The sequence below is a fragment of the Onychostruthus taczanowskii genome, unplaced genomic scaffold (assembly GCF_017590055.1).
Source record: "Onychostruthus taczanowskii isolate IOZ18803 unplaced genomic scaffold, ASM1759005v1 scaffold13, whole genome shotgun sequence".
In the NCBI taxonomy this organism is placed as follows: Eukaryota; Metazoa; Chordata; class Aves; order Passeriformes; family Passeridae; genus Onychostruthus; species Onychostruthus taczanowskii.
The window spans coordinates 9,620,722-9,645,099 of NW_024498462.1; the positions used below are offsets into that span (position 1 = coordinate 9,620,722).

At 47.3% G+C, this 24,378-nt stretch overlaps 1 protein-coding gene across 7 annotated transcripts in view; it reads left to right on the forward strand.

Moving 5' to 3' along the window:
- Positions 1-14,406, forward strand: part of HEPH (hephaestin) — a 22,333-nt gene extending 7,927 nt beyond the window's left edge. For 5 of the 7 annotated variants that reach the window (XM_041396705.1, XM_041396702.1, XM_041396704.1 and 2 more), the window contains 15 exons: positions 353-521; positions 1,715-1,854; positions 2,641-2,772; positions 2,937-3,148; positions 4,751-4,901; positions 5,213-5,425; positions 5,734-5,938; positions 6,204-6,343; positions 7,339-7,470; positions 8,363-8,469; positions 9,216-9,441; positions 10,752-10,891; positions 11,255-11,417; positions 12,116-12,148; positions 13,689-14,406. In XM_041396705.1, the coding sequence (XP_041252639.1) occupies positions 353-521; positions 1,715-1,854; positions 2,641-2,772; positions 2,937-3,148; positions 4,751-4,901; positions 5,213-5,425; positions 5,734-5,938; positions 6,204-6,343; positions 7,339-7,470; positions 8,363-8,469; positions 9,216-9,441; positions 10,752-10,891; positions 11,255-11,417; positions 12,116-12,148; positions 13,689-13,933 (2,408 nt within the window). In that variant the 3' untranslated portion in view covers positions 13,934-14,406. Of the gene's footprint in view, positions 1-352; positions 522-1,714; positions 1,855-2,640; positions 2,773-2,936; positions 3,149-4,750; positions 4,902-5,212; positions 5,426-5,733; positions 5,939-6,203; positions 6,344-7,338; positions 7,471-8,362; positions 8,470-9,215; positions 9,442-10,401; positions 10,506-10,751; positions 10,892-11,254; positions 11,418-12,115; positions 12,149-13,688 lie in introns of those variants that run through there. The other 2 variants (XM_041396708.1, XM_041396709.1) reach the window with 2 other exon arrangements.
- The last annotated feature ends 9,972 nt before the right edge of the window (positions 14,407-24,378 follow it).

Here is a 24,378-nt window from a genome sequence, read left to right on the forward strand (position 1 = left end):
TGGTTACTAATGTGCAGGGCGGCTTTGGTGGGGGTGACTTGTACCGTGGTGTGATGTTTGGTGTTTGGTAGGGCTGAAGGCTGAGATGAGGCAGTGCCTTAAGAGCTCTGGTCCCTGTAAGAGGCACTTGCATGATAGATCTGAGGACAGCAGAAGACTCTAGTCACTCTCAGCCCATACTTGCATAGCATCCAATATCTAAGGCTGGAAGTTCTGCTCACAGAACTCCTTGCTGTGGAGTTACTCACCTTCTCCCATCCATGTGCCTTTTGGGACAGCAGAGGGGAGGTGGGACTGCCCATCAGGCTGGCTGGAGGGGCTAAATGAGTGTCCACCTTCGTGTCTTGTGCAGCTGGGATGGGGGCACTCTATGAAGTGCGGCCCTGCTCTCGGCAAGCTGCAGCCCCCAGCCTGGGAGGGCGAGTTCGGAAGTATTTCATAGCTGCCAAGGAGGTGCAGTGGGACTACGGCCCCTCGGCGCTCGACCAGCTCAGTGGGAAGCAGCTCACTGACACAGACAGGTGAGTGGGAGGCTGCTGGGCTTGGCCAGGGTTGGGGGAGTCTGGCCTGCATCAGGAAAATGTGGAATTTCTTTCTTTTCAAAATATGTGCCTGCTGCTCACATGGAGTGCATTTCCTGGGAAGGTAAATCGGCCTGTCTAGAAAAGGAGGCTACTGCAGCTGGACTGCACTGAGAGCAGCACAGCTACCTTGGGGCCTTCCCAGGAGAGTGCTGCGTGGCACAGCTGTAGCCACAAGCAGCAGAAGTCCCAGCAGATGTACAACGTGAGCTGCCACATTTGTCTCTGGGCTTAATTTCTGCTTGCTGTTCCTAACCTAGGAACAGATTGATTTATTTGAGAAATGATTCAAAAAGCCCCTGATTTATTTGAGAAATGATTCAAAAAGCCCCTGGTGCAGCAGACACAGGGTGGCATTGCTGGCCTGCAGTTGGGCCTCAGGCTGGTGCTGCTGCAGGATGCAATTTCTAGGAAATCAGATGCCAGCACTTGGGTGGCAGCCCTCCATCCCATGGTCAGGTGACTGGGGTAGCAGTTGAGACACTTCCCGTTCAGTCTTTGGCTAACTGAAAGGGATTCTTCTCCTTCCACAGAGATGACGTCCCTTCCTTGTAATCTGTTGGAGAGGATGTACCTTATTCAGATGGAGAAGAGGAAATGTAGAGTAGTTAATTATTTACCCAGTGCCATGCAGCAAGCCTTGCAGACCTTAGACCTGTGAGCTGGCCTTGTAACTGCACTGCCTCTCCTGCAAGGCTTGTTACTTATATTTGGTGAGGGTGGTAGTGGAGGAAATAAATACCTTTACAGCTGTTTATTTTAGTTGGGAATGGGGCTCTCCCCAGCTTCTGAAGAGGTTGGAGTTCTAGCACTGCCTTCCCACTGACTGCACTCCAGTTTTGTTCATTCCTTCACACATCTTTTGTAGTGATGCTGATCACACCTGGCACATTCACCTGGGATAGGGCTGTGTGCTACAGGTGCTCCCTGAACACACACACAGTCTGTATGCATGAGTCTGTAAGGGCAAAAAAAGCTTTGCAGAGTCAAAGCTGTGCTTATTCCAAATTAGAAATGCTGTCCTTGTCTGAAATACTGCTTGATTTGGGGATGCTGATGGCCTTGCCAGTGTGAGCAGGGGAGCAGGGCTCATTTTTATGTGACATGACCTGACATTTGCTTTTTGCATTTAGTCCTGCTGAGCAGTATTTCAAGCGTAGCCTCCACCGCATTGGGGGTGTCTATTGGAAGGCAAAGTATGTGGAATATACTGATGAGAGCTTTCGTGAGGAAAAGCAGCAATCAGAAGAAGAGAAACACCTTGGAATACTTGGTGAGAATCATCCAGGAACACAAATCCCCTGTCAGTGTCTGTGAGAAGGGTGCTGATGCTGGGAGTGCCAGGTGGCTGTACCTGCCTGCTCATTTTGGGGGGCAGGGAGGGGCACAAGAAGTGCTTCACAACAGTCACATCTGAACAAGCCAAGGTGCAGGGTGGTAGAATGGACAGAATCACTGCAGGGCTCATTCTGAAGGTGTTCTAGAGGTAAGAGTGAGGGGTACAGTAATGTGACTAGAGCTAAGTAGGTCACAGCAATAGCTCCTGGTTATGTGTTTTTGGCTGAGCCCCCTTCAAGGCATGCTGCAAACCCCATGTTCTCACAGAGAGCTCTCTCTCCTGAATGGGTGCTTGGGGACAGGCATGGTGAAGGCTCATAGCTCCTCTCTGGCTGGCTGCTCATGGGCTTACAGACTGTGGTGGGCTTGGAGCATCTCACAGCTCTGAGGCACATGTTTTGGGCAGCTGAGGAGGCTTTACTTAGGTGGGGGAGAGACATGGGCCTATCCTGAGGGCATTCCAGCACATTTGGCTGTTCTGTTACTTCCCTGTATGAAGGTGTGATGCCTCTCTGAGTTCTCCTGTGCACCCAAACTGCTTTCAGACAATCCTTGCTAGCCTCTGCTCCCATTGAGCTCCCTTCAGCAGCAATAAGGCCAGACAATCTGCTGCCTCTTATCTTTGGCCCTGCAGCTTGGAGGAAGGTGCCCTGTCTGCTTTGGTTTGTCTGATGGCCTGGGGAAGTGCTCTGTTGTTGATGCTCTCCCTGCTCTATTCTAGGTCCGGTGATCAAAGCTGAAGTTGGAGACACCATCCTGGTGACATTTTTTAACAAAGCCTCGTGGCCCTTCAGCATCCATCCACATGGAGTGTCCTATGGGAAGGCATCAGAAGGGATGTGGTACCATGATGGTTGGTGGATCCCTTTTCTTGAGTACCTCCCCATCACCCTTCAGAGGTGCTGGGTGTTTGGTTGACACGAGCGAAGTAAAGCCTGCTCTGAAAGTAGCTGCTGAGAAGGTGTAACAGAATTTGTGCAGAGACTCAGGAATAACCCTGTAATCCCTGTTTTAAAGGCCTGTCCCAGAGTGGGGTTTCTGTGGCACCACTGCACAACTTCACCTACCGCTGGACTGTGCCAAGGCACGTGGGGCCCACGTCCAGTGATCCTCCCTGCCTCACCTGGCTGTACAGCTCAGCTGCAAATCCTGTCAGAGACTCCAGCTCAGGCTTGGTGGGGCCTCTGCTCATCTGCAAGTCAGGCACTTTGGATGACAACAACAAGCAGGTAAAGGGGTTTTCCTGCCCTGTTCCTACCAGGTCTTTGCTTTCATGTAGAGAAAGGAAGCATCAGCAAAACATTAGGGAGCATGTTAAAAACAAATGTGCAGTGGTGTGAGTCCAGGAGAGTCAAATCAGAGCCTTGTTGTTGGCCAAGTTAATGCTGGTACAGCTGGTACCCAGGTCTTGCCTGGGAGAAGCCAGTAGTGTTCTGGGCTCTCAAGAGCTGCCCTCAAAACAGTTCCTGAGCTCTGCTTTTAATTCACAGATAAACTTGGCTGAAAAACTGTACCTTGGAACAGTTACCTTATCGCTTGTCCTGAGGCTTGTGTAGCAGGCTGCTTTCAGAGAGGCATGTGGAATAGTCCTTGTAGTCCCAGAAACACTGAAAAGACATTTTTGCTTACAGGTGTTCTGCTTGGGTGACACAATGCTTTGAGGTTTGGGTGAGCCTCATTTATTCTGCCAGAGAAGTTAATTTTCAAGCAGAGCTGGCTACAAAAAAGCATATGCTTTTGATGGAGAGGTGAAACCTGAAGGGCAGCCAAAACTTCCTCTTGAAATTTCACTCAGAAGTAGTCTATTCCTGGCAGTGAATCTAGGGAAGACAGTAAATTGGTATCCCTGAGGAGGTACCAGACAGAGGAGCAGAGCCTTGTTGTGTTAGACAGCAGATGGCAAATCAAATCCCAACTGCTGTCCTGCAGTGTGGCTCAGGGAGTGGTGACAGATCTGGGCACTGCTGTCCTCAGAGCCTTCCTGGGGGAGCTCACAGTCAGTGGGGGCACCATGTGCCTAAATCAGGAGTGCAGAAGAAGTCAATGTGCACCCAGGGTGGAAAGGTGGATCTGCTGAGCAAAGAGGATTGGGAATACATACAGCCCTTGAGGTGAAGGAGCTGTGATAAACATGGGCAGGTATTGGAAGCATGTAAGCAAAAGAGACAGACCTTTGTGAATGTAAGGGAGAAATCACCTGGGGTGGCAATTCTGGCTCCACAGTCTCAGGCAAACCTTTAATGAATGCTTAGTTGTGGAAGGTGCATGGCCACTCTGCTGTACCCATGTGCTGCAGCCTGGGAATTGCTCACCTTCTCAGCAGGCCTGTGTGCTGCTGGGGACAGTGACACCAGTGAGAGAGTCTGGACACCATCACAGTGGTCTTTTAGTGGGGAAACACCATGCTTTGGAGTGCATTTATTGGGAGAATTAAGACTCTGAAGGATTTAGGGTAATTAAAGAATCTCCAATCCAGTGATAGTAGGCAGGAGGGGTGTGGTGTGGTCATCAGCCTGCCTTGTGTCTGGGCTCTGATCTTGGGTCTGGTTTGGACAGACACCTTAGGTGTAGGGGAGGAAGGGGGCACTGACTTCATGACCTTGGCTGAGTTTTGTTCATTTTATTAATGTGAACTATTATGGAAAATGCACAAGTGGTGCCTTTATGAAATAAAAGAGGAATGTTCAACATGAGTAAAGGGACAGAGTCCTGTCCTTCAATAAGCCATGTTTTAAAATAAAGGGAATACAAGACCCAAGAAAAAGAGATTTAACTCTAAGGATACTTAATTTTTGCATTTTAAAAGTTAACAACCATCATTGTAATTATAGAAAGGGATCGACAAAGAATTTTATCTTCTCTTCAACGTGTTTGATGAGAACCTCAGCTGGTATTTAAATGCCAACATAAAGTACTACTTGAGGATGGAAGAGACATCTGTGGAAAAGGATGATGACTTTGAGGAATCCAACAGGATGCATGGTATGGTTGGATGCTGCTCTCTGACAGCAGGGATGAACCTGCAAAGCACGGGCTGATGGTCACCTAAAGGCTGAGCTGGGGGCAGGAAGGGCTGTGTGGTGTTGGCCTGGAATCCAGCCAGGCTGGAGGCACCAGGAGAGACATGGACAAGCAGCACAGCTGTCTGGAGAAGTGTGCTCTCAGTGTATCCAGGGGTGAATTACAAACAAGTTACCTTTCTTCTGACTGGCAGGCCTGTCCTACAAGGTGTATACTCAAAATCTCTTGGCTGACACCTGCCTGCAGAGAGTTAATTGCTTTCTCCTTTCCAGCCATCAATGGACTTATGTTTGGTAACTTGCCTGGGCTGGACGTGTGTGAAGGAGACAAAGTGTCCTGGCACCTCCTGGGCTTGGGCAGCGAAGCTGACGTCCACAGAGCTGTGTTTCAGGGAAACACCGTGCAGATCAACGGGATGCGGAGAGATTCAGCCAGCCTGTTCCCCCACACATTTGCCACTGCTTTTATGCAGCCTGATAACAGTGGTGAGTGCCTGCACACCTGACTGGGCAGAAGGAAGAGTCTCCCGTTGTGGTATTTGCTCCTGTGGCAGATTCTTTAGTGTGGTATGAACTCTTACAGGGTGAGCTGTACTACAGGTGCCTAATGTGTAAGAAAGCTTCCTGAGATGATGTATGTGTAGGACTTCGTGCCATTCCTGCTTGATTTCTCCAGTGGCTCCTTTAACCTTGGCCTGTGGCAGCCAAGCTCCCTAAGCACCACATAGCACATACACCAGTCTCCTGGCATCTTCAAAAGCAACTGATTTCCTTGTTCATCCTGCCTCCCTCAGGGACTTTTGAGATCTACTGCCAGACGAGCAATCACTACCAGTCTGGGATGAGGCAGCAGTACAGCGTTTCCAGGTGTGGAAGGCCGGGCTCTGCCCATCGCTACCGGGGCGTGCGCACGTTCTACCTGGCGGCGGAGGAGCTGCTCTGGGACTACGCCCCCGACCGCAGCTGGGAGAGGGAGCGGCACAACCACTCTGCAGAGAGGTAGAGCCCACCTGCTGGGGAAGCCTGTGCCAGTGTCCCAGCAGACCCTGCTGGAGCCTTTTGGGTGTCTTGGCCACCCTGTGACCTGGTGCACGTGCTGGTGGTGCTGCCGATGGGAGCGCAGCCCTCCGTGTCGTTATGTTCTCCTTTGCAGCCCAGGTTGGCGCTGGGAAGCCCCTTCAGCTTGTGAACCCCCTGACACAAGTTAGTTGTTTGTTGTCCATGAGGTTTTGGTTTATCTCAGCACTTGTTCTGCATTTCTCAGCTATGCTGATGTGTTTCTGAGCAACGAGAATGGACTGCTGGGCTCCAGGTACAAGAAAGCAGTTTACAGGGAGTACACGGATGGCACTTTCCAAACCCCCAAGGCCAGGATGAGTGGTGATGAGCACCTGGGGATACTAGGTAAGGAAGTATGCAAGGGGTTCACCTTCCTCTCACACAGGAATGGGACTGGGGCTCTAGAGCTGCAGTGGCTCACAGCTGTAATCTGAAGGCTAGGGATACTAGGTAAGGAAGTGTGCAAGGGGTTCACCTTCCTCTCACACTCAGGAGTGGGACTGGGGCTCTAGAGCTGCAGTGGCTCACAGCTGTAATCTGAAGGCTCACTGGATATTTAGGCATCTGCTGTGTCAGTGCAGAGAAATTGGGACTGTCTCCTACTCACATCTGCCACCTTGGAGACAGCAGTTAGAAGAGTCCTTGTAGGACAGCCTGGGCTTTTCCACTTGCCTTTGTACCAGCGTTCTGTCATAGCTTGGGCAAAGCATGTTTCACAGCTGCATTTCTCTGACTATGGGACAGGAACAACCACTGACTTCTGGAGAGGGGTCTGAGAAATAGAGGGGAAAATCTGTAGCTGTGAGAAATGCTTCTGGGGCAAGAGTGGGCAGCCTTGGGAAGCGGAGGAGCATTTTGCACTGACTAGTGGAGGTCTGTGGAGGCAGATCTCTGTGTTGTGAACCCAAGGCTGTAAGTGGTGTCAGGGCAGCCAGGCTGAGGCAGCATCTGCCACTTGAAATAGGCTGCAGCTCTGATTTGTGACACTGTCAGGCTCAGTTGAACATTACCACATTTTTTGAAACTGGTAGCAAGGGGTTATCAACATGTGACATTTAGCATAGCAGTATTCAGGAATCAAGCCTTAGCTGTGCTGTGCCCAGTTAAGATGTGTAACCACCTTCATTGTCCTCATTATGAAAATCAGTCTGGTGTCCTAAGACTTGGATTGGGACTGACATCCAGTTCTCTTTTTGGGAGGTAGAGAAGAGGAAGGGGACCATCATAAATATTATAAGGTACTATTTCTGGGGAGAAGATGTTGAGAGAAGGGTGGGAATATTCCAAGAGATGTGCTGGTGGATTTTGCTGGTCTCAGAGTACACTCTTCCTGTCTGAAGGCCCTTTTCTGTGGGCGGAGGTGGGCGACATTCTCAACGTCGTGTTCAAGAACAACGCCTCGCGACCCTACTCCATCCATGCACACGGGGTGCTGGAGCAGCAGGCTGGACATCCCCAGGTGGCAAACCCTGGTAGGTCCCTGTCTCCAGCTGCATTCCTGTGTGGGCTCACACGGCTGATTTTATCCCAGAGCCAGACTGGTTTCCTTAAGCAGCCTCAGATGTCCTGGTTTTGTTACAGTAGAGTGCTGGAACTGGACAGTAACTGGTATTTCAGGTCCAGCACAGTTTCAGTGATACCATTTGTGTGGGGATGGCAGCCCTCTGGGACATGTGTAGGACATTCTTCTGTGTGCAGCCTTATCCCACCCACACTGAATGTGGTCTCTGTGTGGGAAGGGGAAGGTGATGGCAGGTGACAGCTCAGCCAGTCCTGGGATGGGGGAGACTGTTCTTTGGGATGCATGAGCACAAAAGTATGAAAATACTATGAAATGGGAGAAATGCACAATTGCTTGCTGGGATCTGACTGAAATGGCCTTTTTGTCTCATGATTCAGATACCAGTGTATTTAATTTTTGGTCCCCTCCAGCTCACCCAGCCTGTCCAAGGCACAGTCAGGCTGTCAGCCAGATCCTGTCTTTGTGAAATGGACTGGCTAATATGAAAAAAGGGTGATTTTAAATCCCAGTTTGAATCAGCATCATAAAATCACTTCAAAGAGAAGAAAGAATATCTTAAGCTCCATCTGAATGAACTTCCATGGTCAGGTCCAGTCTCAAAAGCAGCAGATAAACACTGTCTGGTACCAGAACAATGCAAATTTACATCCTGTGACCCCTCTGTCTTGCTCTGCGAGGGGAGCTTCCACCCTGCTTTGTGTTTGAGTAAGGCAGATACAATATCTGGCAAATACAGAATTGATTTTGTGGTTTGGAGACAGGATTTTCTTTTTCCATTTGGTTTTGCTGCTGCTTAGAGAGAGGGTGTGTCACCTGGTGTGTGGTGCTGTTCTGTCCCTCAGGTGACATTGTGACATACCGGTGGGAAATTCCTGAGAGATCTGGTCCAGGGCCAAATGATTCAGCCTGTGTTCCATGGATCTACTACTCTGCAGTGGACCCAGTAAAGGTAAAATAAAAGTTATAACCAGAAAAGTCTAATTAGACCAATTTTTTACCCCATTGTTAGAAAACAATGTGAGTTGGGTACAATATAGAGATTGGCCCGGGTAAGAGGTGGAAGAATCACCTGGTAACATGTCCAGCCTTCTCCATGGAGAGGAAATCATAGGAATTTGTCCTGATGTCTGCCCTTATTTTTTCCTAATAAACCTTCATAAAACAATTCCCCTGTCTCTCCTTGCTACTAACCTCCCTCCAGTTATTTGTAGGCTTTTAGAATATCTCCCAGCTGGTCATGGTTTCAACTGGTGAGAGCCATGGGGCTAATCTACAAGAGGCAGAAATTGTCCAAAATAAACCTCATGAATAAAGCAGGCAGATTTGACCATTGCTAGAAGTGTCATAGCACTAATTTCACAGGGCAACAACCTGGAGGATCCTGCAATAAACCATCTCATTCACCCGGAAATAATGGCCTTTTTATCTCAAGTTGCAGATGTTTTTGCAGTTACCAAGTGGAAAATACTTTGATACCATCCATATTTATGACTTTTGGATTTGCATTTATAAGAGCATGTACAGTTCCTGTTCCTGTGCTTCAGTGGCTGATACTCTCCAACAAGAATACTTGTACAGCAGCACTGGTTGTTTTAAGTGGGGTGATGGAATAGAAAACAACTGCTGAAAGGCAAAGAACTGCATAAAAGAGGGTGAGAATGTCCCTGCCTCAGTGCTCTCCTTCCTTCTGCCCAGGATCTGTACAGTGGGCTGGTCGGGCCCCTGAAGGTCTGCCGGAGAGGAGCCCTGCGGTCCAGTGGGACCAGGAAGGATGTAAAGAGGGAGTTTGCTCTGCTCTTCCTGGTTTTTGATGAAAATCAATCCTGGTACTTGGAGGAGAATGTGGAACGTTCCAGTAAGGGAAGTCACAAGGAGATCAACCTGCTGGATGAGAAATTTGTGGAAAGCAACAAAATGCACGGTAACATTGGTGTTGTTTCTGCAACCTCTCTAAGTAGGGAGCCTGACTTGTGGTGAATGTCCTCACCCTTTCCTATTATCAGTAGCACAGACAGAACTAAACTGTCTGTTCTCAATATTGCAGCACACCTACAGCCCTAATCTTTGATCTGCAGTGAAGGCTGATCATTGTGGCTGTCCCTGTAAGGAGGAATAGCAACATCCAAGCCAGAGAGGTTAATCTCTGATGTGTCTGAGTGACTCAGAAAAGGAAATAAAATCAAACATGAAATTAACTTGTCAGACAAATTTAATTCTGTTTGTCTCAGGGACCATCAGAGTACGTTAGGCTTCAAATTAATTTTCTGAGCTGTGTGGCTGCAAGATGTGGCTCAGTTGTTTTAGATCTTAGGTTATTTCTCTCATAGAAGGATGAACACATTTGTTTAAATTAGCATGTTGTTTGTTAGTTTATCTCCATATTATATTTAAGATAACCTCAGCAAAACAAGTCCCTTGACAGTTGTGGAGATAAGAATACTGAGGAGTTGCATTTTGTGTACTGTCATTACTACTGCTTTTGTATGGGTGAGATAAAGACTCTCCAAATACACATCCATCAATATATAGTTGTTAACCCAGTATTACAGCTAGCAGAACCACCATGCTGAAGTTGGATACTTGTTTTAGGCTACACAAATTGCCCAGGGCAGACCTGGCAGGAAAAACCTGGTGCTTTGCCCTCAGATCCTGCCTCTTCCCATCTTATTCCCTCTGTTGTCATCTGAGCATGGAAGTCTGTGTGTGTGTGCCATAGCAGTCAGCTCACTCACTGTTTTGATCCCTTTCTTGTATGTGCAATCACAGCAGGATTCCTTCCAGCTGTGCTACTTGAGAAAGTAGGTAAATCCTAACCCCTGGCAGGATTTACCCCTTTTCAATGTTCATCAAGGAAATTGCTCAGACATTTATGTGTATGTAGGTATATACATGCTTGTCCATGACTGGGCTGGAAATGCTATTTTTGTGCATTTTGACTTCTAGAAGCAACCACTTCTGCTGGCTGACTGCAGGTTTTCAGCAAAGGTAGTTCTTGAGATTTATTTGAGCTGAGCTACAGCATGGCCTTGAGTGCAAGTGACTTGTCTGTGAGCAGAGTGGACAAGCAGCTGAGCTGGGGGACTGTCCTGTGGGGGACACTAACTGCTGCTACACTGGGTGCTGTATGAGCTTTGTAGCCTCTAATTTGCTGCCTTCCTCAGCAGAGATGCAGCACCCATACAATTCCACTGACAGCTAACAGCCTTTTGCCCTCTGGTATTCCCTGCACAGCAATCAATGGCAGGCTCTATGCCACCTTGCCTGGGCTGACCATGTACGAGGGAGAGAAGGTGAGCTGGTACCTGCTGGGAATGGGTCACGAGGTTGATGTCCACACAGTCCATTTTCATGCTGAGACCTTCATATACAAGGTAAGAATATCTGCTGATGGTGAAGATGCTGACCACTGATACCAGCACTTCTGCCTGACTCTGTGTTTGAGTGTTTTTTAATGCCTCTGCAGCAGCTCCACCCAGCTGGGAAAAGGATGTGGTTTTACACATCCCAGTCTGACTCCCTGAGCCTGTGTTGTGCTGAGATGTCCAACTTAATCCTTGTTAGGGTTAGGCATTACCAGACCATTTGCTTTCCAAGCTGCAGGCCTGGAGCTGCTTTTTGAAAGCTTTGGGGTTTTTTGAGCATTAAAAAGCTGAAGTGGTCCCCAGCAACACTAGCATTTTCTTCCTGAGAAGATGCATTGAGCACTGCAGCTCATGGCCTCCCTTTTCTGACAGAATGGCAAAAGCTACAGAGCAGATGTTGTGGATCTGTTCCCTGGGACCTTTGAAATGGTGGAGATGCTGGTTGGGAACCCTGGGACGTGGCTGCTTCACTGTCATGTGTCTGACCATATCCATGCTGGGATGGAGATCCTCTTCACTGTCCTGCCTAGAGGAGGTAGGGAGCTGTCACTGTAAAACATTCAGCAGCACTTCCTGCTACTGCTGTCAAATTCTGAGTGCTTGTATCTCAGCTCTCTCACATACTATGAAAATCCAGTTAATGGAGCAGATAATTACCTAAGTGTTATTAAATTATGATGTTCCCTTTAAATATGGTAATGCCTGGAGCTGGAGTTAAAAACAAATTGTTTTCTGGAGTTTATGTTACCTGTGTTGTTATTCTGAGTTTGATTTTTTGCTTGTGTCTGAATTGCTCTGTTCAGCTCTCTGCCAGTAATTGCTGTTACTGAGAGCTGGAAGGTGCTCAGAGGTGAATGACTCTCAGTACTGGGTTTGGCTGTAATGGAGCCCACATGGTGATGTGGTTTTAGGTGTATTATCAAAACAGTGAATGCCCCAGTGTTTCAGCCGTGGGTGCCTGCCCAGTGTCAGGGCCATCTCTGTTTCTCCCTCAGCACTTTTCCTTCTGAAGGATGGAAAGGGTTGTGCCTTGGAACTGGGGCTGCCTCTGAAGCAGTTGATACAAAAATTCTCATGTCACGTAGAGAGGGAAAACATGGACAGGACAAAGGACAGTCTGCTAGTTCTGGAAAAGCATATTGCCTCTGGATCTGACCCTTGCCAGATGTGCCTTGTTCTGGGCTTTGCCTGCTCAGCTCAACACCTTCTCACCCTCCTTTTGTTTCCTTTCAGAGTCAGAGCTGGAAGACTTGACTGCCACCCCAGGTATGGTGTGTACAGCACTGCCAAACCCTGTCTGTGGGAAGGGGAGAGGGCAAATCCCTGAGCAACACAGATTTGGATCTGTGTAAGGGGAGGGAGGAACACACAGCACCCACAACCTCTACTCTGCCAGCCTGGCAGTTCCTTGGTGTGAGGCCTTGCTTCACTAGATAACAGGGAGGGCACCAGTCTGTCCTCTGGTGATAGCAATAAGGAAGTTGAGCTGGTTAGGTTTGTTAGCCTGTGTTAGGTGGAAAAGATTAGTGACCTCACAGCCTGTAGTGCCTGCTATGTATGGATTCAGATTCAGAGTGTGAGCTTAGATACTGGCAGAGATTTGGAGGAGGGTGCCTGGGATGAGTTGTCTTCCCTCTTTGGACTGTCGGTGACCCTGTGGTTTAGGGAAGTTTCACAATCATCTCTACAAGCTGAAGGGATGGAGTCAGCATGCAAAAAGCTCATCTGCCTTCTGCTCTCATGTTCCCCTGAGAAAAGAGCCCAAGCACATGCCTGGAGTTTTTGGGCGTTGCAAAGAACAGATGTGAGAAGGCATTTGGTTGAGCAGCACAGGGAGAAGAGGAGTAGTAGATATGATCCCTTTGAAATGTTCTGTGGTAGAAATTGGAGTAGTGTTCACTGGTGGTTTATTTTCCTGATTTTTCATCTTCACAACTCCATTTTTCAGCTGCTGTGAGGAAATTCAGCTGAGCTGATTTGAGAGCCAGTTCAGGCCAGCTACAATTGCAGCCACTTACTTACAACTCAGCAGACTTTCTCCACTGTTAGTTCAGTAATTTTCTCCCCAACATCTTCCTCACTCAAAGTGGACAAACCAGAAGAGGAGTAGGAAATATGTGAGAGCAGTAGTGCAAGTATTAAATAATTTGGTTTCATACCATATGCAGATACCAGCTTGTGTGTGCTCACCAGGCAGAAAGCTTGGCCAGCAGTTGCCTGAGCAGACAGCCCCTTTTCTCAGGAGGCAGCTGCTGCCTCTGTGTGGAGACACAAGCAAGCTCAGGATCTTGGCTCACTGTGGGCATGGCTGAGTTAGTGCACTCAGTGGTGTGCAGGACAGCAGCCATGGGCACAGGGAGTGTGCACTGGGGCAACTTGCAGCAGCCCCAGCCTGGACACGTTCTCATCTCTGGGCTGGGCACAGCAGTAGCTCACTGGGCTTGGACACCTGTGAGACACTGTCAGGTTCTGGGGTGGAGCAGGTTAGGGAATCATCTCAAATCTTTGTGTGGGCTCAGGGATGAGGGTCTGACAGATGGATGGCACTGGGGCCTCCTTTGAATCATTGAGATTGGAAAAGACTTCTAAGATCACTGAGTACAACCATGAACTCAGCACTGTCATGCCTACCACTGAAACATGTCTCCAAGCTCCATATCTACACATCTTTTGAACATTTCCAGGGTTGGTGATTCCACTACTTTGCATCATGTTTTTCTTAATGCTCCTTTGTTGCATTTCTTGCAACCTTTCAGCTCTGGTATTGCTGGCTGTTGTTGAAAATACCTTTCTGTTTGTGTCTCAGGGTTGCCGCTTGAGGATGAGGATGAGTCCCAGAAGGTGATGCTTTTTGGATCTAAGGTGGCCCAAGAGCAGATAGAGGCCACAGTCATCTCTCTGGCTGTTGTAGGAGTCCTGCTGCTCCTGGCTGCTGCTGTCCTCCTGGGAGCAGTCATCCATCTCGAGAAGCAAAGGAGGTTACGACGCAATCGGAGATCCATCCTGGATGACGGATTCAAACTCATGTCTCAAAAGAATTCTGGTCTCTGAAAGCCGTGTACAAACACTGGGCTGTGTGCTTGGAGCAGGGGCTGGATCCTTGTCCACAGCAAAGATTTTGGGGCATCATTTCAATTGTGCACTGTACTTCTAGAAGCTGAGGAGGCAAAGCTGGAGCCCTGACCTCTTCATATATTCTCCTCAGCCCTCTGTAAAGAAAGTCCAGCAGGGATCCAAGGACCCTTTGAACTGACTGAAGACAAATAATGATTTAAAAAGGTCCTTCGGAATACTCTCCTTCCCCAAGGAAGAGGGTGGACATTTTCTTCTCTCCAGAACAGCTCCAATTGGTCTTTCCTAGCAGAATAGCTTAGGCCAGATTCCAGTCTTACTCCATTGCCAGAACAGAGTTGGGAATTGTCTCCCAAGAAACTGTGAACCATTAATGTAATTAATTTGAAGGAGAGAAAGATAATATTTTCAGTTTTGTGAATCAATGAAGAATACAGAAAAAAGATTGTTAATTTAGAGTTGGATTGCTGTTTTTGATGAGTAAGTGGGCAGACACAGATTCAGGGCACTGCATCCCACTGTGAGAACCCATCAAGGACCATGACGAGCTGTGCCTCACTGTCAGCCTTGCTGTGACACATCCTTTTGCTCTTTGCTGGGGGTGGGTGGTGAGACCAGAGTTCTGTAGCTCATCTGTGGGCTGTGGAGCCATCTCCCAGCATCAGTGTGCTCACACATATCATCATAACATCCTCCTGTGTGTGCCCACACATCCCACAGTCCCATCTCCCTGTGGGTCCAGTACTGAGCCCTTCCCTATGAAATACCTGCCCAGCTCCTCCCCTGAATCCCATTACCCAAATGGATGCAGGTTAGTGCTTCCATATTTCTGTGCCTGGTTTTAAGATGGAAAGCGCATAAAAGCAATCTGTTCTGGGTGGCTTTCAGAGGCAATTAAAGCAGCTAAGTGGTTCTAATTATAATGGCCTGCTGAGGGCTCCTTAGGTATAACAGCACCATTTTCTTCAGAACAGTAGTTATCACATACATAATCATGTTCAATTCATATCAAGCCCCTGCATATTTCCAGCTGCCTTTTCCTTTGGCAGGGAGGACAAAGCTCATTCTTTTTCCTTCATTACACTTCATTAAGCCTGGTGAGGGGCTGGAGGGCTGTTGAGTACTCTGAATATGGATGAACTTTGCTCAGATTCAAGGCTGGTTCAGTTGCTACTGCAAACCAGAGGTTTCCAAACCCATCAGTTGCAGGGAATTTTAGAAGCCATGGCATGAGAAATAAGAACAAAGAAAGAAGTCTTTATTTTATTTTTTCCTCCTTGACTTGTTAAAAAATGTTTTGGGTCTGCAATGAGACAAAGGAGTGAGTTTAAATGTATTTCCCTGCTTCAGGGCAGCAGAACAGGGAAATTGCCTTTCCTGCAGCTCTGCAGCCTGATCTCAGACTGGGCTTTGGGTGCTGGCCCCAAGCAGGGCAGCAGAGGGTTTGGAGCTGGATTTTGCACATTCCATAAACAGCAGGCTGCCAAAATTCCTCCAATGTAATGTTTTTTGAGCCAAGTGGAGCATCAGTGGCAGAGGTCTCCTCTCCAGCAGGGCTTGTGAGGAGCACTGGGGACAGGCTCTGGAGGAGCCTGTGCTGTGAGGGCTGTGAGCACCAATTCCTCCTCAAACTGAGAAAACTCAAAGGAAAGCTTTGGACAAAACAGAAACAGATCATTTTTCTAGAACCTTCTGTTGCAGCAAACTGACAAAGCACAGTGTATCAGCAAGTACAAGGATCACAGAGTCTGGTCCTTAGGTGAATGGCCCATGCAGGGATTGAGCCCTCAATCCTGGCATTATTAGCACCATGCTTTAACCATCTGAGCTAGTCCAATAAACCTCCACCATAAACCCACCCTGCTTTAACCCATACTGCCAGTATGACTTCAGAACAGGTTTACTGCCATGGAATAATGGGTGTTGCAGGTTTTGTATGGGATAAATGTAAGGAGCAATTAATACTGCCTGTTGTAGTTGCTTTAGGAAGTGCTTTGTCTGTGTTTTAACACTGTCCTTCCTAGACTCCCACTAGCTGCAATGACATTTTCCAAAGTTGACCCAGATGATCACCCACCTCTTTGAAGCCTTCCAGGCTGTCTCAGGTGCCTGCAAAGCAGAGTTACTTGTTGCATTGCAGCAGCTGGCTGTTTGCAGCAGGGCTGGGGTGGATCCCTGTGCTGTCACCCTGCTCAGTGATGGGCAGGCAGCCATGCCCTCAGCCATGGCCTCAGTGTAGCTCATCCTCCTGCTGACTCCCCCTCTGACTGTGCCTGGGACATGTGTGAGTCAAAAGCCTTTTTGGTTGTGCACATGGAAATATAAAGTTCTGGTTTTGTACTTTTTTTTTTTGAAACACAAAAGTTAATGTGGAATTAATCTGTAATACTCCATGAAACAACTGAGACTGTAATTGTCAGCAAAAGAGTTTGCTGGGCTCTCGGCTGTTGGGCTGCTTCTAATTTTGAACTAAATTGCTTGGTGATCCAGACTGTCCATGCAGCCTATTTGCAATTTTGTTGGCATAGCAAATTATAGGAGTGATGGCAAGTCTGGAGTGATGTGCTCACAGACTGCCTGGGGAGAGGAATTTTGGCACAACAGCTGCCAAAACAAGGGGATCTGAGCAGAAGAGAGAGCTGCATCTGGTGTTTTCATGTATGGAGTCTGGGATATGGGGTGTAGGAATAAGGCAATGTGCACACACGAGGTACCAGACCTGCTGCAGCACTCATCTTGGAAACAATCAATACATTCAGTCACAGACTGTTCTGGGATGTGAGAAGAGCAGGACTGGGCATGTGATTGATCAAACAGCTGTTGCTGAAATTAGCATTTATGGTGTTAAAAATCAAAGACAGCCTGTGTTGGAAATCTGTTTGTTAATTTGTTCTTACATTGGGGAAGTAAATATGTTGCTCACCAGGTGCCTTATAAACCTAATATCGTTTGGTGTTTTTGACAGACAGGCTTCATTCTGCATTCTTTATCTGTGGGAAGGGCTGGGTGAGATGAAACAGTCACCTATCCTTGAAGAGACATAAGGAAACAGTAAAGGAGGTGTTCAGGCTGTTAGGAGAAGATGTGGGCAGGGAACCTGCTGTGTGAGAGACAGTTCAATGCATGCTGTGCATGGCTGGTAGGCACAAGAAAGAGAAATACTCTCTTATTCAGTGTCATCAAGTATAACAAAGAAGTTGTGTATGTCAATATGGGAAGCTTTGCAGTCTGTCACTGTAAGGAGCTGACAGAAACCCAGCCTGTAGGACCTTCTTATTGGATCCTTATTTTCATATTTAGGGTTTGTTTCTTCCAAGGAAAGGTTTCCTTTTTAGAGGCAAGCGAAGAGCAGCCATCTTCTTTGGATCAGGCTGACCTGCTTTGTGAGAAGCAAACAAGCCCAGAGCAAAGCTGAGGATGGTGGTGAGCACAGTGTGTCCCTGCCTGCCCATGGTGTCCTGCTGCTGGAGGCTGTGCTGGCACAGCAGTGGCTGTCTGAGGGAACGGGGCTGGCAGTGAGACAGTTCTATTCTCCGTGTCACTGCCAAATGCAGGAAGGTCTTATGCAAAACATAACATGTGGGAGAGGCCACTGGTGTGGGTGGTTTTGTAGTGTCAGCCCCTCCAGGTTTGGTGTTCCCTCTCATCCCTTTGAAAACTTCCAGGTCGTTGTGCTTTGGAGCCAGTGGGGTAAGGGATGTACAGCCAGATTTGGATGGGCTTATCAAAACTGAGCCTCTTGTACAAGGCTGAACATGAGAATTGTGACTAGTCCAATTTGCAGACTCTCAGTTTGTTAAACATCAAAAGAACCCAAGGAGTGAGAGCAGCATGGGTATGAGGAGGTGGCTGGTCCAGCAGGGCCAGAAGAGCTTGTTAGTGCTGAAACAATCTTCAACCTCCTTTCATCAATACCCTGTGAATATACAACTCAGTAGGTTACAGCTGGCATGTGACCCCAGAAAACTTCCTTTCTGCTTCATTTTATCAATGCAAAAAAAAATATTTTTTCTTGGGAAGAGCTGCTGTTTGATTTATCTGCTCAATGGCCCAGATGTTCGAGATTGTGCTGCTCTAAACCTGTCTACAGATGTTCCTGGGTACATGCACATTTCTGCACCAACCCAGTGTACAATATTATTATTCCAAGGGCTGCACAAGTACAAGGGAGGGGCCTCATAGGTTGTACAGCTGCACAGGAGGGGCCCTGTTGCCCACTCCCAGCCCTGGAGCCAGTGGCTGGCTCCTGTCCTGTACCAGCCACACTCTTAAACATGTAGCTCTTTGCAAAGCTGAGCATTTAAAACCATTTCCCACTGCTGAAGGCATGTCATGCCTTTAAGTTGTAATCTCTTGTTTCACAAAAAAGTCAATGCACATTTCCTGGCTGAAAGATTTTGCTTCAATAAAGCTGGAACAGGCATTCCAGCTCTACTTTCTGAATATCTGAGGGAGATTTATGTCAAAACTACCCTCTTTCGAAAAGTCTTCACAGGGGAAAACGCAAATTATCATTTCAGCTCACAAAGCTGTTTTGATGTGACCAAGACGATTAATTTGATTCTGACAAGGTATGACTGAAACTATTAAAAAATATATATTGATGTTTTAGGCTGGGACTAGAGCCTACAGTAACTGAAGTTTGAGTTTGTCCCTTTCTCCAGTTATGGGCACAGACCCAAGGCAGATGCCTGGGAAGGGCCAAAGATGGTCCTTGAGTGAAGCTGCCACCCAAGTCCAATCTGCCCTCTCCTTGTGAGCTCCTCCCTGCCCATCCTTGCTCCCTCTGAAGGTCTGGCTGCAAGTCTTGTGTCAGAATGGGTTGTGGCTCATGGTTCTCTCTCTGCAGCCTTTAGAGATTTTTAGTTTGGGGGTGTTTTGTGGGGTAGCCTGGAAGAACTGACCAGGATCCCTTGGCGTTGCTAACTGCCAATCTGAGAAGCCCAGTGGGTGAGGAACCATGGCTTTTATACTTTTGTTAATATTCCAGATCCACAGCTCAGAAATGGATCCTCTTGGGTCCTGTTCTGATCCTCAGTGAGTGGAACCCACAGACTTAAGGCAGAACTACAAATTTTAGGTGTAAAAATACCAAGTTTCACAGTTGCTTTATGAGGACCCTCCTGGGAAGTTGATTGCTGGTGCTGTGGCTGAGTTATGTGATTTCCCTTGGGTGAAGCTCTACAAAGATTTGATAAAACTGATAGCAGTGTTTCATTAGCCAGCAAATTCCCAAAAGGCTGATCATCAGCAGAGCATCAAATTACTGTCTGCAGTGATAGAGGATGGGAGACTGGGCCACAGCTTTTAATGCTTTGAGAAACTCAGATAAATCACTGTCAGGGTAAGTTATCATCTTCAGACAAGTTGAGAGCCTGAAGACTGGTTACAAGTGGAGAGGCTGGGGGGAAGGATCTGGAATCATCAAGCTGAGCCACTGTAACACAGTGCTTGAAATGCCCAGGGGCATCACTTAGCATAATGGCTGATGCCTCCATGCTGTGACCTCAGGCTCTGGCAGGAAGCAGCTGGCATCTCAAAAGGCTTTGGGAGTAAATTGGTGCTGCTCCTTAATTTTCTAAGAATTTAAATAGCCATAGGTGATGTTGGTATTTCACTCCATGTTTCAGACAGCAATTTCATTCTTACCCAGGGGGATATCAGTATTGCTGAAACACAAATTATATCCTAATTTGGGGGATTTTGAATAGTCAAGTGAAATGGAACCAAGATTTAAAATTCTTCTCATTTCAGTTTGCCCAAATATTGCCCAATCAAGCCAAACACCTCCTCAGACTTTGCCCATATTTAATCAATATCATCAATTCTTGTGTCCTGAGCCACGTGGTCCTGCACTTGATCTGTGACCTCTGACAGCTCTTTGTCTACACAGTCATGCTCTGTTAGGGCTTTCCTGTGGATCCTTTTCACTAGGCTGCTTTGTGCTGCTTTATTTATCTGCCCTTCCATAACCTCACTGCCTCAGTACTGCTTCATGAGTGGGTGCCATCCCTGCCTACCCACCAGGATTTGTCCCACTGACCACCTCTCCCAGGGTCTCCTGCTGCTGCTCTGCATGCTCCACTGAGCAGTTCCTTGAGTCCCCTGCAGCACCCAGCTTTACTGCTGCTTTTTCCTAAATGGTGAATCTCAGAAGAACAGCAAATTTGTTTTACAAGTGTGTTGCCATGGCAATGCCACATCTGGATCTTGTGCCTGTTTGTACCTGGGCTGTACAGGTACGTCCTGTAACCGAGAGTCTGGCATCAGAGAGCAGATGATGATTTTGATGGAATGGCAATAAGTTGTAAAGCACATTCTGAACATGTCCTGCACCCTTCTGGGTCTGTCCTTGTCCTGCCAGCTGTTAGTCATGACCCAGCTTTCTGTAGGATAAAGATACATAAATTACTAAACCAAATGGAGGAGAGTCAGTGAACCCCTGGATATCTTGTCTCAAGATATTTGCCATAGTGATGGCAAATAAATGTCACAGTGTGGACTGGAAGGGCAACAAACCTTAGCTGGATTCTTACCTAGCACAACAAATTCTTGACTGCAGGGCACAATCCCACACATGACAGAACTCAGCTGGGTTTCTCTGGGTTTCTGGTTTGTTTTGTGTGATAAGAAAGCATCTTTTCAGCAGGTTGTCTACCTGGTCCCTCTGACATTTCGATGCAAAACCTCTGTGAAGGCAGAAGTAATTTGTTCTGTTCCTGCTGAGCGAGCCCCTCGCCGGCTCCTGGGTGTGTGTCACAGTGATATTGGCTGTGGCAAACGTGATCAGCCCAGCCTGTGGAGCACAGCACAGAGAGGGAATGTGAGAACTGATTGAGGGAAATCAGGACTTTGCAAGGAAGGAGGGTCCCGAAGGAGCCTCTGTCATAAATGAGAATTGCACTTTGTGTGCTTGGCTGCTGCCCTGGCAGCATCAAACTCTGTTTATCTGGGGTTTGTGGCCAGTGGCCCCAGCCCAGCACTGTGGATTCCAGGCCTGGGTCACCGCCCCCAGCCCTTGCCAATGCACTCTCAAAACATCTGTGTTTGTGCTGGTGCTCCTCACAAAAGCCTGAGATGTTTTCATTGCTGTCAGAGAATTTAGCACAGGCATTAGCACACCTTCCATGTCCTGTGTGTAAGCTCTGGGAACTTGGCCGCACAGAAAACAGGAAAAAAGTCATATTGTCCTAGATGCTGATTAGTAACAGATGGAGCAAGGTGGTGGCCAGAGATTCAGGGCTGCTTTTGCCTGCTTTTCTGTGGCAAAAAGACACTGCAAAAAAACAAATCATCCTAAAGCAAATGCTTGTGCAGAAGTAGTTTCTTTGATTTTTGTTTCACACACATGGGGATGTTTTCAGTGTTCTTCTTGCAATTTTGGCTGACTGCTTATGCTTACAACTGCTTCACCCTCCAGCAGCTCCAGCTGCTCAGCAGTGGCTCCAGAAGTCCCTGCCCAGCATGGGTCAAAGCAGCACTATGGATCAGAGGACAGAAAGGCATCCTTTGTGTGCAGGGCTGGTTGTTTTGCTTCAGGTTGACTCATGCAAATGTTCCAGTGATTCAGAAAGAGACGATATTTGGTTATGGAGACGTGCTGTGCAGGGTCTGAGGTTCAGCAATTCAGGTGCTGTTGTTGATAATTGAACCTTTGTAATTAATAGCCACTTCCACTCAGGGCTCTCAAGGTTTTTGAGTGTTATCCTGTTAAGTTGGCAGCGGAAGAGGTTTGTAAGACTGCCAGGCACAAAATCCTCTGCACAGCATGGGAGAAGTTTGGATGTAATTCAGGGCCACTTTGCTTCAGATGGACTATAATTAAAACTTCATAATACCTTCTGGAGGTCATATTTGTGTGCAAATCAGGTACACAGGTTCATAAAACCTTTTTGGCCAGTGAGAGGTGCTGAAAGGAGACAGCCTGTTCCCAAACAGCTCATTATTTTTGAACATTCATGGGGCTAAGTTCTGGGAAATTTTAGGAAAACACAAACAATAAGAATACCATTCATTTCAAAGGGATCAGGATTATAGCTAAAGACAGGAATAGCTGTGTAAACTTCAAAGCTACTTTTATAAAATTAAGTGCATTTCTCTGTGTTTTGGGTCAGTCTTCAGTACCTTTTGAGCTGCTGGGATGTCAGGGGGTTTTTCTCCCTTGTTTCTTTTTTTTCCTCCTGCATTTCTCCCTTGTTACACAGTGTACCCATTCCGGAGTGATGTGTAATCACCCAAACCAAATCACTAAGAAGTGATTGGACAGAAACTTTTCTAAATTAGATTATTTGGCTCCCAAATTGCATCTTCCCCCTCTTCCCCCACAACTGATTTCAGGACAGATGCAATTGCAGCCATGATCTATTGATGACCAGAGGAGATGTAAGCCCTCAGAGAAGCTGCCTATGTTTGATTAATGCCCAAGTCTGTCCAGCCTAAGGAGAAGGTCCTTTAAGTAAACAGCAGCAGAAAGTAAAAAAAAAAAAGTAGGAATTTGTAGTCTTGTGTTGAAAATCTCTCACACAGGAAACCTCTCATTGACTTTTGTATTTCTTTTCAAATTCTGACTGTTAGAAAAGAGGTAATACAGTCTCAAACTTCATTTCTTTCTCTTTTTCAGTTACCTCCTTTCAGGCATTTCTTTCAAGCTGAGAGCCCAGATACAATGGTAGTCTCTGAAAGAAAATAGTTATGATGATGACCGCAGCCCTGGTGGCATTGTTCCTCCTTGAGATTCACCAGTGTGAAAGAAATGAATGACATTACCTTAAAAAATATGTTCTGGAAGCAGGTGAGATCTCATCAGGCTGATTCATCAAGCAAAGCCTTTAGGGTAGTTTGACTCAGGCACTTTTTTCTTTCCCTAGCACATACTTCCCTGCACCAAGGAACTCCCATTCTCAGTGATTCAGTCCTTTGGAATGGCTTTATCTGTCATTCAGAACATTTTTTTCCTTTATTGTTACTTCCAGGACAGTGAATGGTTCAGCACTTGCCAGTGGGTCTGGCTGAGCTGTGCTCCTGCTTAACAGGGAACACACATGAAGATGTTCTTGTCTCTTGCTTATTTTAGCTGGGTGAGGTTGCCTTTTTTTTTTTCTTTTTTCTTTTTTTTTTTTTCTTTTTTTTCCCCCCCACTCCTGTCACTCATGTTGCAGAGAAATAAAGAAGAACAAAGGCTGTCTCATTACACTTTCACTGCAAGTAATTAATCTGGCATGTGTTTGTGTTTCTGTAACGTGGAATGTTGTGTGCTGGGGAGAAAACAAGACCAAATAATTTCTACTCTCCTGATCACTGTCAATTTACAGTATAGGTAAGAACTTTAAAATACAGTAACTTGGAAACTAAAAAAAGTTTCAGGAAAGGTTTTAAAGGAGAAAGTGATTTATTCTACTCTGCTGATCACTGTCAATTTACAGTATGGGTAAGAACTTTAAAATACAGTCACTTGGAAACTAAAAAAAAGTTTCAGGAAAGGTTTTAAAGGAGAAAGTGATTTACTGGAGAAGAGTTTGAGACTGATGGGGTGATGGTGTTGGGACTGCAGAGGTGCCTGGTGCTGTCACTGAGCTGAGGGTCAGCAGAGCAGTGCTGGGGTCGATGCTGGGGGCAGCAGCAGGGAGGACAGTGCTCAGGCTGAGCTGCAGGAGGGGTCAGTGCACCCCATTCCTTGGAAGTATCCTGGTGCCCACGGCTCCCAGATGCCCAGGTGTGGGGTGGGCAGTTCAGGCTGTGGTGTCCCAAGCTCCCCTGGCTGCCCTGGGCAGGTGGTGGGCAGAGAGCAGGGTTCAACCTGGATGTTCACTCTTCTGTCTTAAAAGTACTTCTACACAGTAATTTTTATAAACACCCCCTGTAATCCACCATACCTTTGCCAAGTCACCTCATCAAATTACTGGTGGTACTTTGAAAAAAGTGCAGTCCCCCCATACAGGGGGCTGTGCCAGGGCAGGGGACAGTGCCACAGCCCTGTGTCCTGGTGCCAGCATCAGACCTCTACAGCAGGAGACACACTGAGACCAGAAGCCTCAGACTAAACAGGAAAAAAGGATACTTCCAAAGCATCTTGTGGTTTTTCTAATATCTCTTTATCTTTAGCACCAGCGCAAACAAACATCTCTTCCTGGACACACATTCAGCTTCTTTTCTTCCCAGCTTTCTTTCAGATCCAAGTGTTACATGGAGTCCCACAAGACCAAGCTGCTGCCACCTGCACTGTGCTGGAGCAGCAGCTCCAGGGCATCCCCCTCATTTCAGGATGGAGCTGCCTGGTGGGAGCTGTGGGACCACCTGGTGCCACAGCAGGAGCATGATGGGTGGTTTCTGGCACCTGTCCCCATCTTCTGCTCTCAGCTGGGAAGAACTGCTCCGAGACCACCTCCTGCTACCTTACCCAAAGCCAAGGAACAGCAGTTTGGGCC